Genomic DNA, 15,986 nt, shown 5'->3' with positions numbered 1-15,986 from the left:
TAGTTCTCCCTTTTAAATAAATCGTTCCAAGTAGTTCTTTAACACTGAAATCTTCAAAAACCATCCAGATAAAGACTAGTAACTGGGCTATGTCTCTTATGTCTGTAGATTCATCCAGTTGGAGTGAGAAAGCAACACAAATTGAAACATCCTCCAACTATTGTTCAGTTGTGTCTCCACACATCTTCTCTATTCGCCGCACAATGGTGTTTCTTGACAATTGTACATTTTGAACAGCAGCTATAATCTCTTTCTTATTCTTAAATCCTTCAAAAAGATTGTCTGCTGCTTCAAGAAAACAATCTTTTACAAATTCTCCTTCATCTGCATTTCTTTGCGATCAGGTTGCTGATCTTGAAGGATGCCATGGTTGCATTGACCGAATGTGACCTTGGCTTCGCCATCAACTGTTGCTGTGCAGCCAATTTAGATTTAAGTTCTTTGAACTTCAGTTTACGAATTTCACTTTTGGATGGAAAATCAGCATCAAACTTATTGCTATGCAGAGCCTTATAACGACGCTCCAGATTACCCTTTTTGGGCAAGGATATAGTGGCGTTACAAAGTCTTGTAATGGTGTTACAAACACTTGTCTTTCACCATGATGAGGAAGTAGTCCATTTCCCATTCATCATGAAAGCGGTAGGTTTTGCTCTTCTTTGGAACACTCATCTTTGTTATACTGGGGAGCTAAGGGGAGCTAAGTTAACACTGGCTGAATCTGGTCTAAAACTGGTCTAAATCTGGTCTAAAACTGTCACTGTCCCAAAGTATTAAAGATCAACAGGAACTGAAGACCTCTGGATGATGTCAAAACCACACATGCAGTTCTAAAAGTAAAAATAAGAATTCATCATACTGGCACCAATAATCAAATACCACCATACCAAACAATCATCAAAAAAACCCCAAACACCTGTTCAGCAAGCCATGAGACAAAGTGGGGCTGGTGATCTACCCTCTGCGATCTACTGGTAGATCACGATCTACCTGTTGGACATACCTGGTATACCAGCATAATCCCAAAGCACTGATGGGTAGCATGAGTGTGTCAAGGAGGAGCAGGGCTTAGTCAGCATCATAAGTCTTTCCAATTCTGGTCATGCCACGAATGCTGATGTAACATTATGTGAGCATGAACTCTAGTGTAGCTTTAAAAATCTCCAATGAATATGCATAAAACAAGAATATAAATTGCCTCCTTCAGGCTCCACCCACAAGCCCCAGTACATATCAGCTATGGTGTCAACTAAGTGTACTGTCAACCACAGCCCTCCTAAGCACTACTTAAACCTCAGCCAGAATCCCGCCTATCTAGTTTCTTTTAATTAGCACCACAATGTGGATTAAAATTATTTTAATATTGTCTAAGTTTAATGATTTTAGTATTGTAACTTTTGATTGATTGTTAGCCGCCCTAAGTCTGCTTGTGGAGAGGGTGGGATATAAATCCAAAGTAAATAAAAAAATAAAAATATAACTCAGATGACAGGTGTACAGCTTGGGCTATATCTCTCTGGGCTTTTGGGAAACACATTAAGCACACATAGAGGGAGTCTGGTGATGAGACAACCAAAGAAAGGGCACACTTTGCACAAACAGGTAAGGAGGGGAAGAAACACCACCCCAGGATGCACATAGCACAGGGAAGCCTCCACTCCTCCAGCTAGGAATAAATAGGTTTATCCCACAAGGGAGGATCCTGCACAAACTGTGACTGTGGCAACTCTTTCTCCATGTCCCCCCACCGTATGTACCTTATCTGTGTCTCAACAACCCTGGCTGCTACTATACAGATGTTTTTACCCTGAATGAAGAGCAGCTTCCACATTGTGTCATGCTCTAAACACTGTGCTCCCAGATCTTCCTGTTCAAATGGATCAAAGGAAAACATCCTTTGGTCTGATTGTTTTTATTTTTATTTACTTTATATCCAGCCTTTCACCCTCATGGAGTCCCAAAGTGGCTTACATCATCCTACTTTCTTCTTCTGTTTGATCCTCACAACAGCCCTGTGAGGTAGATAGATAGATAGATAGATAGATAGATAGATAGATAGATAGATAGATAGATAGATAGATAGATAGATTTATTGTCATTGTTCTCCACAAAAAGAGAGCAACGAAATGAGGTGCTCTTCCACAAACATACCAACACATCAAACACACATATTCATACCATTTAAATACATCTAAAACCATTTAAACCATTAAAACCATTTAAACCATTTAAATACATCTAAAACAGATAAACATTCATAAAACCATTAAAACCATTTAAATACATCAGGCTGAGCATGAATGACCAGCCCAAGGTCATCTAGCATGCTTCCATGGCATGTGAGGATTTGAACCTGAATTTCTGGGATCCTAGTCTGATACTTTAACCCCCACCTCACTAGCTAAAGGAAAGAGAAGGCTTAGTTGTAGATATAGAGGGCTAGCTTTTCACACTGAATCTGTGGAGTGGGTTGTGCTTAGGTCTGCTTTCAAAATGGCACATTTATTGCCCCCCCCCCTTTAGCCATTTGGGCCCTTTTCAGCTTTCCCAGATGAAGGGGAGGGGTATAGCTGGTGCTGTGGCTCAGTTGTGAAGGGCCAGTGGGATGTTGCCAGATGCAAGGGAACATACAGTTGTCATTTTGGCTTCAGCCCCAGTGTGATGTTGTGAAAGAGGGAGGGGACAACATCAGGAGTGAGTGGCAAGGGAATGGGGCATGCAAACACCATCCACACCAGATCCTACTTTAGTTGCTGCTGGTTTTGCAGGAAGGGTTCCTAGTCACACACCCATATGGAGTCAGCCCCTGCTACCCTGAATGCACGCTAGCAATAAGTATTTTAGTACAGGGTATAATGTTCAGATCACATACCTAAATATATATACTTTAAGGTGAATATTAGATTACTATTACTATTAGATTACAATTCTATATTATTTCACATTAAGGTACAAGCTGTCAGGATAAAAACTCCTCAGAAGAATGAGGGTCTCCTCTCAGACCCTGTGTACCCAGGTAGATGGGTAAGTAAACACCAGGTTCCAACCAGGAGAAGTTATCTGAGGAAGCAGAAGTTCTCACACTGGACCTATCCACCTCTGAAATCCCCAAGTTTGCCCCTAAATCCCAAGAACAATGCATGCAGTGAGTCCATACAAAGCTTCCTCAAAATGACAGTCTATGCCCTTAGCAGGCCAGGCTCTCCCACCACAGAGCTACGCTCAGGGTCCCATTCAAGACCTCATAAAGGATAAAACAGCCAAGCTTGAAAAAGCCTGACCTTTGCTGGTGTTACAGCATTTTTCTTGAAACAAGCTCATACCTAGGATTGCCTAAGGTCATTTGCTAATCCACTTCTAATCCACTTCTTGTTCTTCTGAACCTCAATCCTTCCCTGCTAGCCTAAGAACTTGACTAGAAGTCTGCTTGTGGTCCCAGAGGTGATAGCGGGTGTGCTCCTGATAATTTTCTTGCCATTATTTAAACTTAAAATACTGCCATGGCAAATGATGAATAACTTTCTAGCCAAATACTGCCATCTCCTTCAACTGTAAATTCATACTCAGAAAGACTACAGCCTGCTTCTGGGACACTTTTATTGTATTTTCAAATCAGTGCTAGGCTAATGTCAGCTCTAGGATATATCATTGCTAGAGGTGCTACATAGCATGTTTCTGGTCAAAATATATACTACACTATATATAGGGATCCCAGCTGGGCCTGTAGCTACGAGGGGGCCGGAGGGGGCACAGCCCCCTGACTTGGGGCCCCTAACCAGCCTCCAGTGCCTTGGCTGCATCCTTCTCCATTCTGCCGTCAACATACACCATTGCTTCTGCTTGCTTAGGGGCTGAAAGAAGTCTCTGACCCCTCAGCAAGCAGAAACAACGGGGCACTTTCGGAGTTAAGCTCCGCGTTGGGTTGACGTTGGGCTAGAGGGTGCCTGCAAGAAGAGGCCATTCTGGCCCTCAAGAGGGGTGGCAGGGGTAGGGAGCAGATGGCTGCATTGCAGGCTTTCTCTGCAAGACAGGTAGGGTGGCCATAATGTCTGAAGGCCAGCCAGGGACACCTTTGGGGGGGGAAGCGCGCGCGCTGCCGGAAACAGGAAGTGACGTCACGTCCGGTGACGGCACTTCCAGTGACGTCATGCCACCGCCGGAAACAGGAAGTGACATCACTTCCTGTGACATCATCCCCCCCCCACGCCACCTGCCGGAAGCAGGAAGTGACATCACTTCCTGCGACATCATTCCCCCCCCCGCGCCACCTGCCGGAAGCAGGAAGTGACATCACTTCCTGTGACATCATTTCCCCCAAATGACATCATTTCCCCCAAATGCCACTGCCGGAAACAGGAAGTGACTTCACAGCACTTCCTGTGACGTCCCCAAAAATCCCCCAAATATCACCGCCGGAAACACCAAGATTATTTATAGAGAGGGAAAGGGGGAAGTAAAGTTAAATGAAACTCTTTTTTTACTTTTTTCAAAGTGAGAAGACTAGAGAGAACGGGTTCCATGCTGAGAAGCCAGTCAGATTCCAGTGAGATTCCAGTGAGACTGTGCTGCATAATGCAGCCTATTTATTTTGTCCTGTTTGCTCTGTTGGCTCTATCTGCGCCACCTTCATCACTTTCGGGGTGTGGATCCCCCAGTGGGGTGGTCTCCCGACTCCCTCCGCCGGCTGTTTCTGATAGCCCTGCGCCCCCTCTTTCATTTGATATGTGTCCCGTGCGGGTGCCACCCTCCCGCTGGGAGATGCCGCAAAATGAGCCCCCTTGAGGCTTATGGCGGTAGGGCTCGGGGGAAGCGAGCTAGACTGCTGTTCTTTTGAGGGGTTATAGAGTGTTTCGAGCCCGTCCCTGTGGCATCGGTCCCATCGTTGTGGGACCCAGGGGGCTGGCGCAGCGGCACGCCGAAGCAGCCTGTCACTAATACAGGTCGAGATGCAGGACAGGAATCCGGAAGTGACCGACAGGCTGCTTCAGCGTGCCACTGCACCGGCCCCCTGGGCCCCACAACGATGGGACCGATGCCACAGGGACGGGCTCGAAACACTCTATAACCCCTCAAAAGAACAGCAGTCTAGCTCGCTTCCCCCGAGCCCTGCCGCTATAAGCCTCAAGGGGGGCTCATTTTGCGGCATCTCCCGGCGGGAGGGTGGCACCCGCACAGGACACATATCAAATGAAAGAGGGAGTGCAGGGCTATCAGAAACAGCTGGCGGAGGGAGTCGGGAGACCACCCCACTGGGGGATCCACACTCCGAAAGTGATGAAGGTGGCGCAGATAGAGCCAACAGAGCAAACAGGACAAAATAAATAGGCTGCATTATGCAGCACAGTTGAGAAAGTGCCTTATCCCATATACTGATGAAGTAAATACAGGATTTGAGAACAAAATTGCACCGGAAGACACAAACACAAAGCTCCCTTACACTGAATCAGTGCTTGGGTCCACCAAAGCCAGTATTGTCTACTCCAGGGTTGGCCAAAGTTGCTTAACAAAAGAGCAACACAGAATAAAGGTCAGATGTTTGAGAGCCGCAAGACATGAACATCGGATATTTGAGAGCCACGGACGGAAGGAAGGAAGGAAGGAAGGAAGGAAGGAAGGAAGGAAGGAAGGAAGGAAGGAAGGGAGGGAGGGAGGGAGGGAAACAGGGGAGATATTCTCAGCCCCCTCCCTCCCTGCTTACCTTCATCCAGGGCGGGTGGCGGCCTCCCCTCCCGGCGGCTGGTGCTGCTGGCGGGGCTGGCGGCGGCTGCGGAGGCCGGGGAGGGCCTCTACTGGTCTCTGGAGGGCCTCCAGGGACCAGCGCCGGCCTCTCCGCAGCCTCCGCTGGTCGGCGCTGGTCGCTGGAGGCCCTCCAGAGTCTCTGGAGGGCCACCAGCGACCAGTGCCGGGCCAGCGGAGGCCGCGGAGAGGCCGGCGCTGGTCCCTGGAGGCCCTCCAGAGTCTCTGGAGGGCCTCCAGGGACCAGCGCCGGCCTCTCTGCGGCTTCCGCTGGTCACTGGAGGCCCTGCAGAGTCTCTGGAAGGCCTCCAGCAACCAGCGCCGGCCTCTCTGCCGCCTCCCCGGCCTCCTCCTGAAGTGTAGGGCCCGCGCACGGGGCCCTGCGGTGGTGGCGGAGGCCGGGGAGGCGGCGGAGAGGCCGGCGCTGGTCGCTGGAGGCCCTCCAGTGACCAGCGCCAGCCTCTCCGCCGCCTCCTCGGCCTCCGCCACCGCCGCCGGGCCCCGCGGGCGGGGAAGGTGGCGAGTGAGAAAGGGAGCGTCCCTGCGCACGCGCAGGGACGCTCCCTCCCTCACTCGCCGCCTTCCCCACCGGCGCGCGCGGCCCACCGCCTGCGGGGCTGGCTATACCGGGACCTCTAATGGTCCCGGTATAGCCAGCCCGGGAGGCGGGAATAGGGGGCCAGAACCGGGACATTCCCGGGTGCCCGGGACGGTCTGGACACCATAAAGACAGGGCAGGGTAGGGTAGGCTGGCGCACACAAGTGGAGGTCCCAACTGCAGTCCGGGGCTGGGGATCAGTGGAGAGGTGATGTTCGCCTGCAGGGGTTTTCTGGCCTGGTCTCACTGGCCACTCAAGCAAGGGTGGGAGCTGCGCTTGGCAGCCTCGGCTTGCCCTCCGACAGGAAGAAATCTGAATTGGAGGTCTTGTAGCCCCAGAAGTCAGCTGCAACTTGCTGACGCCTTCCACCCCCCCCTTCCACCCCCATGGAGGTTGGGGCCACTATGTGCCCCCTGAAAAAAATCAGCCCCCCCCCAATTCTTCAAATCCTGGCTACGGGGCTGATCCCAGCCCCCTTGTCCAGCTGTCCAGTGGAGGAAATCTCACCCCAAAACGATCTTTTGGGGCCAGTTCCAGTTTTACCAAAACCCAGAAGTGTAGTCCCTGAAGCAGCCATTTGAGTGGTCCCTTTCACTTCCCCCTAGGGAAGCAAAAGGAACCACTCAAATGGCTGCAAGCCTTCAGTGATCAGTTTCACTCCCCTCAATCAGAAGGGGGAGGGGAGTGAAACTGGCTGTGATATAGCTTGCCAGCCATTTGAGCAGTCCCTTTTTCTTCCCCCTAGCAAAAGAGACCACTCAAATGGCTGCATCTCACTTCCTGTTTTTGGGGCCACCTTGTTTTACTGGAAGTGGTCCATAGGGTCATTGGAGATAGCACATCCCCACCTATTTGCTGGAATACCCACCAAAGGCCCCCTGCCAGCAAGGTAAGGGGACCGGTCAAACCTAATATATTATCATCAGTTCTGCTTTTTAATATATAACTTAAAAATATTAACCCAAGTTTAGGTTCTCCATTTGTTAAGGTTTGCTCTTTGTAAAAGATTATATAGACATACCAATTGCTGTTGGTAAAAGCTCTTTCTTTTTATAGTAGTTAATTTATTTCTGATTGTGAAGAGGCAAATCTCCCTAATTATTAAATATAAATCACAGATGTCAAGCTAATGTTAATTTTACTATCATGCTTAAACCAGAATGCACTTCAAATATTTAAGAAAAAAATTACAAGAACTGAGCAATATCTGATTTTGTTTCAGTTTTATATCCCTTCAACCTTCAAGCTGCAATCCTATTTAGTAAGAAATAAATTCTGCTGCACTAGGTGGTATTTCTTCGCAAGAAAATATATTTTGAATTTGGGATCATATACAGATGATTCAACCACTCCTTTGAGCTGCATATGAAGCATCCTTTTGCAAAATGTACATGAATAATATACATTGTATATGTATTTGTATACAATAATTAATTCAGAAAAGGAATGTGCCAGAACATGCAATAAATGCAAGATGGAAAAAATGCCAGCGAGACTACATGAATTCCTTATGCCTGTTTTCACTGTGGAAGATGTTTGCCACATGCCTATACCAGAACTGCTGCTTCTGGGAAGAGCGCCTGAACAACTGACACAAATTGAAGTAATAATACATGAAATTCTAGGATTACACCCAAGGGTTCTTTACATTGTAATCCTAAAAAGCAGTTTCACCCTTAAAAAAATGATAATATTTCCATGAGTATTAAAATGTATTAAAACCAGAGATCTGGAAGCATGGGGGCACAGTACTACATAGCTCACTTCACAAAGTACTTGTCACCTGCTGGGAACAAGGCTAATTACCACAGGACTTTCGCGATGCAATCATCATCACCCTATACAAGAACAAAGGGGAAAAGTCAGACTGCTCCAACTACCGGGGGATAACCCTGCTCTCCATCGCAGGCAAAATCCTTGCCAGAATACTCCTGAACAGACTGGTGCCCACCATTGCAGAAGAACTCCTCCCAGAGAGCCAGTGCGGCTTCAGAGCTAACAGGAGTACCACCGACATGGTATTTGTTATCAGGCAGCTCCAAGAGAAATGCAGGGAACAGAACAAGGCTCTGTATGTGACTTTTGTCGACCTTACCAAAGCTTTCGATACCGTTAGCAGGAAAGGCCTGTGGCAAATCTTGGAACGTTTAGGATGTCCCCCAAGGTTCCTCAGCATGATCATCCAGCTACACGAAGACCAGCGAGGCCAAGTCAGACACTGCAACGACCTCTCGGAGCCCTTCCCAATAGGCACAGGTGTAAAGCAAGGCTGCGTTCTCGCGCCAACTCTCTTTACGATCTTCTTTAGCATGATGCTTCAAAGAGCCGCAGTAGATCTAGATGAGGACGATGGTGTCTACATCCGCTATCGCACCGATGGCAGCCTGTTCAACCTGAGGCGACTAAAGGCACACTCCAAGACAATGGAAAAACTCATCCGAGAGCTACTGTTTGCTGATGATGCTGCACTCGTCTCCCACTCGGTATCAGCTCTGCAGCATATGACGTCCTGCTTTGCAGAGGCTGCCAAGCTATTCGGCCTAGAAGTTAGTCTGAAGAAGACAGAAGTTCTCCACCAGCCTGCACCCCAGGAAGATTATCACCCTCCCTGCATCACTGTGGGTAAATCAGTTCTGACGACAGTCCAGCAGTTCAGCTACCTGGGGTGCATCATCTCCTCAGATGCCAAGATCGACAAGGAGATTGACAACAGGCTGGCAAAGGCAAACCGTGCATTTGGCCGACTGCACAAAAGAGTGTGGAGCAACAAGCATCTGAAAAAAGGCACAAAGATCAATGTTTACAAAGCGGTTGTGATGACAACCCTCATCTATGGCTCCGAATCGTGGGTTTTATACCGTCATCACCTGCGACTCCTTGAGCGCTTTCATCAGCGCTGCCTTCGCACCATCCTCAACATCCACTGGAGTGACTTTGTGACCAACACTGAAGTCCTCAAGCGGGCAGAGGTTACCAGCATCGAGGCACTGCTGTTGAAGACGCAGCTGCGCTGGGCAGGGCATATTTCTAGGATGGAAAACCACCGCCTTCCCAAGATTGCCCTGTATGGCGAACTCTCCACCGGCCATCGAAATAGAGGGGCACCAAAGAAGAGGTACAAGGACTCCTTGAAGAAATCCCTTAGCACCTGTCACATCAACCATCACCAGTGGTCTGACCTAGCCTCAGATCGCAAAGCATGGAGGCACACCATCCACCAGGCTGTCTCTTCCTTTGAGAACGCACGCATAGCTGGTCTTGAGGACAAAAGGAGATTGAGGAAGAATCGCACTGCTACAGGACCAACCCTAAATCAGACTTTTCCCTGCAGCCGCTGTGGCCGGACCTGCCTGTCCCACATTGGTCTTGTCAGCCACCAGCGAGCCTGCAGCAAACGTGGACTATTGCACCCTTCTTAAATCTTCGTTCGCGAAGCCAAGCCGAGAGATTAAAATGTGTACATATTTTTGAGGAAAGAGGGAGGGGTAGCTGTTTCGGAGGTCAGTTGATGGAGAGTGTAATGTATGTGGACTCAAGGGATAACTGAGTTGGTTGCTCCTGCCTGGCTCAATGGAGCCAGACGACCAGAGCTTGGGGATTTGGGAACAATAGGCAGGAGGATCTTAAACCTTGCTGCCCTGCTCCGATCATGGGCTTCCTGCTGGTTTGAATGGCCCAATAAAATGCTTGCATGGAAACACGGGTGTGTATATAGTTGGCCCATTGCCCAGTAGAGCAGTCTTATGCTTAGCCATGATTATGCTGGAATCAATGAAGAGCTGATGTTATGCTACCACCTTGTCTAGAACCCACTATATTATAGAGAAGAAAGCATAAGAACATAAGAGAAGCCATGTTGGATCAGGCCAACGGCCCATCAAGTCCAACACTCTGTGTCACACAGTGGCAAAAAATTTTATATACACACATACACTGTGGCTAACAGCCCTGATGGACCTGTGCTCCATATTTTTATCTAAACCCTTCTTGAAGGTGGCTATACTTGTGGCCGCCACCACCTCCCGTGGCAGTGAATTCCACATGTTAATCACCCTTTGGGTGAAGAAGTACTTCCTTTTATCTGTTTTAACCTGTCTACTAAGCAATTTCATTGAATGCCCAGGAGTTCTTGTATTGTGAGAAAGGGAGAAAAGTACTTCTTTCTCTACTTTCTCCATCCCATGCATTATCTTGTAAACCTCTATCATGTCACCCCGCAGTCGACGTTTCTCCAAGCTAAAGAGTCCCAAGCGTTTCAACCTTTCTTCATAGGGAAAGTGCTCCAGCCCTTTAATCATTCTAGTTGCCCTTCTCTGGACTTTCTCCAATGCTATAATATCCTTTTTGAGGTGCTGCGACCAGAACTGCACACAGTACTCCAAATGAGACTGCACCATCGATTTATACAGGGGCATTATGATACTGGCTGATATGTTTTCAATTCCCTTCCTAATAATTCCCAGCATGGCGTTGGCCTTTTTTATTGCAAACGCACACTGTCTTGACATTTTCAGTGAGTTATCTACCACGACCCCAAGATCTCTCTCTTGGTCAGTCTCTGCATTAGATATGTATCTGTTTCTGATGTAAGACAGTTTTGGCAGTTTGTTCATGTTCCTGGTCTGCAGTAGCCGGGTGACAGGGGAGTCAGCCAATGAGAACCCAGAGATGGTGACTGACACATGATGGGCCAATGGCTTGTTGAGTGCACCTGTCAGCCGATGGGAGCGCTCTATTTGGCCATCACCATAGGGAAATTATTTTCTGTGATGGCTATAGGGTGATATAATGCTGATCCCCTCATTACAGGCCTTCTGATATACCTCCAAATATGATAAGCCAGAAATGGCATACTGAGAGTTAGTGTAAGCCACTCTATCACATACAGAAACATAACACGGAAAAATGTGTGAATGAGATACCTGGAAAGCGCTAGAAGATTCAGTGTATTCCAGTGGTCTATGGGATTCTTGTAGTCAGTCTTCAGTTCATCAAAAGCCATAATATGCCCGATGACAAAGAAGATGAGTGTGGCAGTGAGAAAGCAGGGCCAGCATATAGTAGTAGGTAATGAATGAGAACTCCTGGGGGACAGCTGAGGAGGCCTGGGTCAGGCCACACACCCTTATAAATTCACTGAATTAAATGGACATTATTTAGATTTGCATTGTATGGAACTCAAATGTCAAACTGTTGATCTTCTAATCAATCTATTTATTAACTTGTCACTAAAATCAGCCTCCCGAACAAGAGGGCTGGAAACTGGGTAATGTTACACCATTTTTTGAAAAGAAGCTCCGAGGAAATCCAGAAAATTAAAGGTCAATTAAACCAGCAGTAAGCAGAGGGAAGAACTAAATGGACTGTTTTCACAATAGAAGGAAGTGAGCAGTGAGGTCCCACAAGGGTCAGTATTGCAACTGGAGCTGCTTAATTTGCTCATATATGATCTGGAATTTGGGGGTTACAAGTGTAGTTGTGTTGGTGGAAGGTGCCAGCAAGTCACAGATGATTTATGGTGACCCCATAGGGTTTTCAAGCCAACAGATGTTCCAAGATGATTTGTTATTGCCTGTCTATGTGTAGTGACCCTGAATTTCCTTGGTGGTCTGCCATCCAAACACTAACCATGGCTGACCCTGCTTAGCTTCTGAAAGTTTATAGACTTAGAGGATATCAAGTTAATCTGGAGGATGGTGAAAACCAAGATAGATTATGAAGAGCTCCAGGAAGATCTCTTCTAAATGGGTGAGTAGACAGCAATGATAAGACTTCTGAATACCAGTGGTAAAAGGCAACAGCAGGGTAAGGCCTTAGCCTCAGTGCCCTGTTTGTTGGCCATCAAGGGCAGCTGGTTGGCCACCCTGAGACAGGAAGCTGGACTAGAAGATCACAAGCTTGATACAGCAGGGCTTTTCCTATGTTTTAAAATATTGATTGACTAACAGTTTCTTACCGGTACAGTCAGTGCAGTAACAGCTGGTGTGTTAAACGTTGGGTCACTCTGTTGCTCTTGACAGACAACTCGATATTGAGAAATAACACCATTAGAAGACATTGGGCTGGTCCAGTTTAGTAGTACTGAGTAAGCACTAACAGTTTGGGCCCAGGGGGCTTTCATGCCCAAAGGTGGAGCTTCAAGAGTCTTTGTTGAAGACCACAGGCTATCCACAGACCCCTTGGAATTCTGAGCCCTTACGTGATATTCATACTCTGTGAATGGCTGAAGTATGTCAGTAGCATCAATAAATTCCAAAGCACCTTCAGACCAAATGAAGATAAGCAGTTCCTCTTGAGTGCCCACAGGACGCCTGAAAAGTCACCAAGAAAAGAAAATTGGTGTATGTAACAGAATGGTATTTAAACAGATGTGATATTGAAGTACAAACGTTACAATCACTGTAACTTTAGACAGGAATTGCTCTTTGTCTCCCATTCAGCCTATTTGATAGAAGTTTTTTACTTAAAATAACAAAAATAAAAAGAAAGAAATGTTAAATACATGTTTCTTTGAAAGGAAATAATAGAGAACTTTCTTTTAAAATTATGAAAAGCCTTGCACAGCTAAGTGATAAAAATTTTTCACTTTTACCTTTTAACTCAAGTATCATCAAGTTTGTTTTAAAATACAATCTAATAGTCTCAGATATCTATACTGACATGTTAAAATACTTGATTGCAAGTTAAAATACATGATTGCAAGTCTGGAGGTCCCAAACATTGAAAAAGTAAGGTGATATTTAAAAGGTGTGCTTTAGATTCTACACCAAAATACTGACTACTACACTTAAGATATGACCCAGTGGCAATCTCCCCCTTAGCATGGGTAACTTCTGGAGATATAAATATTATGATTTCCAGTCCTTGCCTCATAGGCAAGAAAATATCTATATATCTAATTTGAACATGGCTCTAGAATGCAATAAAAAACCCACACAATGGGGTCAGAGATAGACCAGGAAATTTTTCTACAAACTCTGGATACAAACTATCAGGTTTGCAGAAAAATCATAGGGGGTTATTCCTCCCCCCCCCCCCAATAATATGAGACATTTATACCTTAAAAAAAAACAATGCTGTCCTTTGTAAGAGTATGTTGTCAGTTCTGGGTGGCCACTTTAGGGGTTGCTAGGTAACCTCAGACAACATCGCTAAGGCTTCCATGTCTCAGTGTGAGCTGAGTATGTGTGTGCATGTGCATGTGGGAGAACAAAGAGAGATTCAGGGGTGGAATGGAGGAAAAGAAGCAAGCAAAAAAGGAACGGGAAGGGAAGAAGGTAAATCTGAAAGGCCACTAGCAAAAAACAGTCTGGTGGTGGGAAGGAAGAAAAAGGGAGAGGCTATTGGAGCTGCTAGGGATAGGGAAGGAAGGAAAGCCAAATCAAGGTCTGAGGAGACAGATAAAAGTCATAGGAAGAGAAGAAAAAAGAAGGAAGGAAGGCAGGCTGAAGACTGTAGAGTGAGACAGATAAAGGTGGTGAGGGTGAGAGAAGAAAAGGGGAGAAGATGCTGGAGCTTTCATGAGGTGTGAAAGCTGAACACTTGAGGTGAATGGAAGAAAAGGAAAGAAGCTGTGGGGATTGCTAGGGGAAGGGAAAGAGGAAATAGTGTGGCGGGGAATACAAGAAGGAAGGTCACCCCCACACTGAGAGCATCTTCTTTTGTTCTGCTAACTAATCTTTTGCTTCTTCCCTTTGGTTGAAGATGTAGTTATATGGAGCAAGGGCAACAGGGGCAATCCGACAAGCCTACAACTGCTCATGTGAAAACCTGAGAACTTGACAAACCACACTAGAAGGAATTGCAAAATCAGGTTTTACATAACGGGCATAAAGATCAAGCATAAATATCATGGTGTGTATATGGAAACATGTGGGATTAAGAAATGGATGCAAGTACTTCTGTTTCTTTTAACAGAGAACTGTGCCAGTAACCAAACAAATAAATTATATGTTTACCACTTATAATAGCAAACCCAGCACATTGGTAGAATGGAATCAGAATGCATACTGAATGAAAGCCAAGACTGCTAAGTAGCAATGATGGACAAAGAAGATTTCTTCTATATACGTATAAATGTACATTTTTTGTTCATTTCTTGTAAGTTACATGCATGATCAGAAAGTGCGTCCCACCTATTTTCTCTAATTTCTCATATTCATTTGTTTTGTTTATGGTGTTTTTACCATTGTAACATCATTTTACACTATTAATACTCAATTTGATATAGATATTCAAAACAATGTCTAACAGTAGTAGTTCTATCTTATTGGGGGAAAGGATGATGCCTCTTCCGCTAATTATTGTTATTATGATTTTTTGTAAATTGTAGGCATCCAAAAGAACGATCAACGTGTTTTTTTTTAATTGGAGACAGTATTTTCAGAATTCAGAAAATTCCCAGATAAATCATCGACTGCCCAAAAGTATATTGTATACTTGCACTTCCATCCTATTGTATAGTCTGAAGTATAATGACTTCCCAGTGAGTTAAGAGGAGGAAAAACCCTCAATTGCATAAAAGTGAAAAATTATGATATTTTAAGTCCAGCAATGTTCTCTTTAAAGCTTGCTAGTTTGCTTTGCACTGCACAGCATCTCAATTAGCCACCATAGCTGTTTGTTGAATTCACAAATTAGTGTTTAGTAACGTGGAAAATATGTGATAAACAATTTCTCTGTACTGATAGATCAAATATGCCACCAACTGTGAGCTCTTCCACAAGCAAAGCTGAACAATGTAGTCTGGTTAAAGTGTTTAGATCTTATTACTGCTGAATATTTAATGAAAGAAACTTATGGCTAGGTAAATGGTTCCATGTAGTGCTACAAGGAGAGAATATCCTCATGTATGAATAAATTGAGCAGAAATGGCTAAAGATTTAAAATTCAACTGCTTGTTTAAGTAGAAGCTTTTCTCCCACACAGTCAGAAACACAAGTGAAAGATGTAGGATTGCCAGATCTGACTCAAGAAATATCTGGAGACATGGAGGGTGGATCCCCAGGAGACTTTGGGGGGTGGAACCAGGAGCAAGGGCATGAAAAATACAACTGAACTCCGAAGGGAGTTCTGGCAATCACATTTAAAGGGACTGCATGCCTTTTAAATGCCTTCCCTCCATTTGCAATAATTAAGGATAGGGGCACCTTCTTTAGGGGCTCATAGAATTGGACCCTGTGGTCCAATCTTTTTGACTCTTGGGGATTATTTTGAGGAGAAGCACCAGATGCTATGCTGAAAATCTGGTGCCTCTACCTCAAAAAACAGCCCCAGATACCCACAGATCAATTCTCCATTATACCCTATAGGAATTGGTCTCCATAGGGTATAATGGAGTGCCCAGCAGACATTTCACTCCCTTACCCCTGCTTTCTGATGATCCTGAAGCAGGGGGAGGGCCTCCAAACCAAGGGATCCCCTGCCTCCAACAGACCTGGATATAGGCTCATTGCATCAAAAAACGAACTCAGGAGTATTCCTATTTCCTTCAGGGTTATCAGCCTTTTGTTAAAATTTAGTGTTAATGCTCTCCGCAACATCTTTATTTTCTTCAAAATCTCTCATTCTCTCAGTACCACTTAAGTGTTTATATTTATATTAGGAGCTTAAGCCAGTTCTGAACTTCTCTAACCAGATGCAAAAGCCTTC

The 15,986-nt window shown here is 45.7% G+C and overlaps 1 protein-coding gene across 1 annotated transcript in view; it reads right to left on the bottom strand.

Annotated features, from left to right (window-relative positions):
- Positions 1-15,986, bottom strand: part of USH2A (usherin) — a 1,244,521-nt gene that overhangs the window by 148,231 nt on the left and 1,080,304 nt on the right. The window contains exon 61 of the mRNA XM_060246775.1: positions 12,292-12,646. Within this exon, the coding sequence (XP_060102758.1) occupies positions 12,292-12,646 (355 nt within the window). The remainder of the gene's footprint in view (positions 1-12,291; positions 12,647-15,986) is intronic.

The sequence above is a fragment of the Heteronotia binoei genome, chromosome 1 (assembly GCF_032191835.1).
Source record: "Heteronotia binoei isolate CCM8104 ecotype False Entrance Well chromosome 1, APGP_CSIRO_Hbin_v1, whole genome shotgun sequence".
Lineage (NCBI taxonomy): Eukaryota > Metazoa > Chordata > Lepidosauria > Squamata > Gekkonidae > Heteronotia > Heteronotia binoei.
The sequence above is the reverse complement of the archived record's forward strand: the minus strand, read 5'-3'. Positions and strand labels throughout refer to the sequence as shown.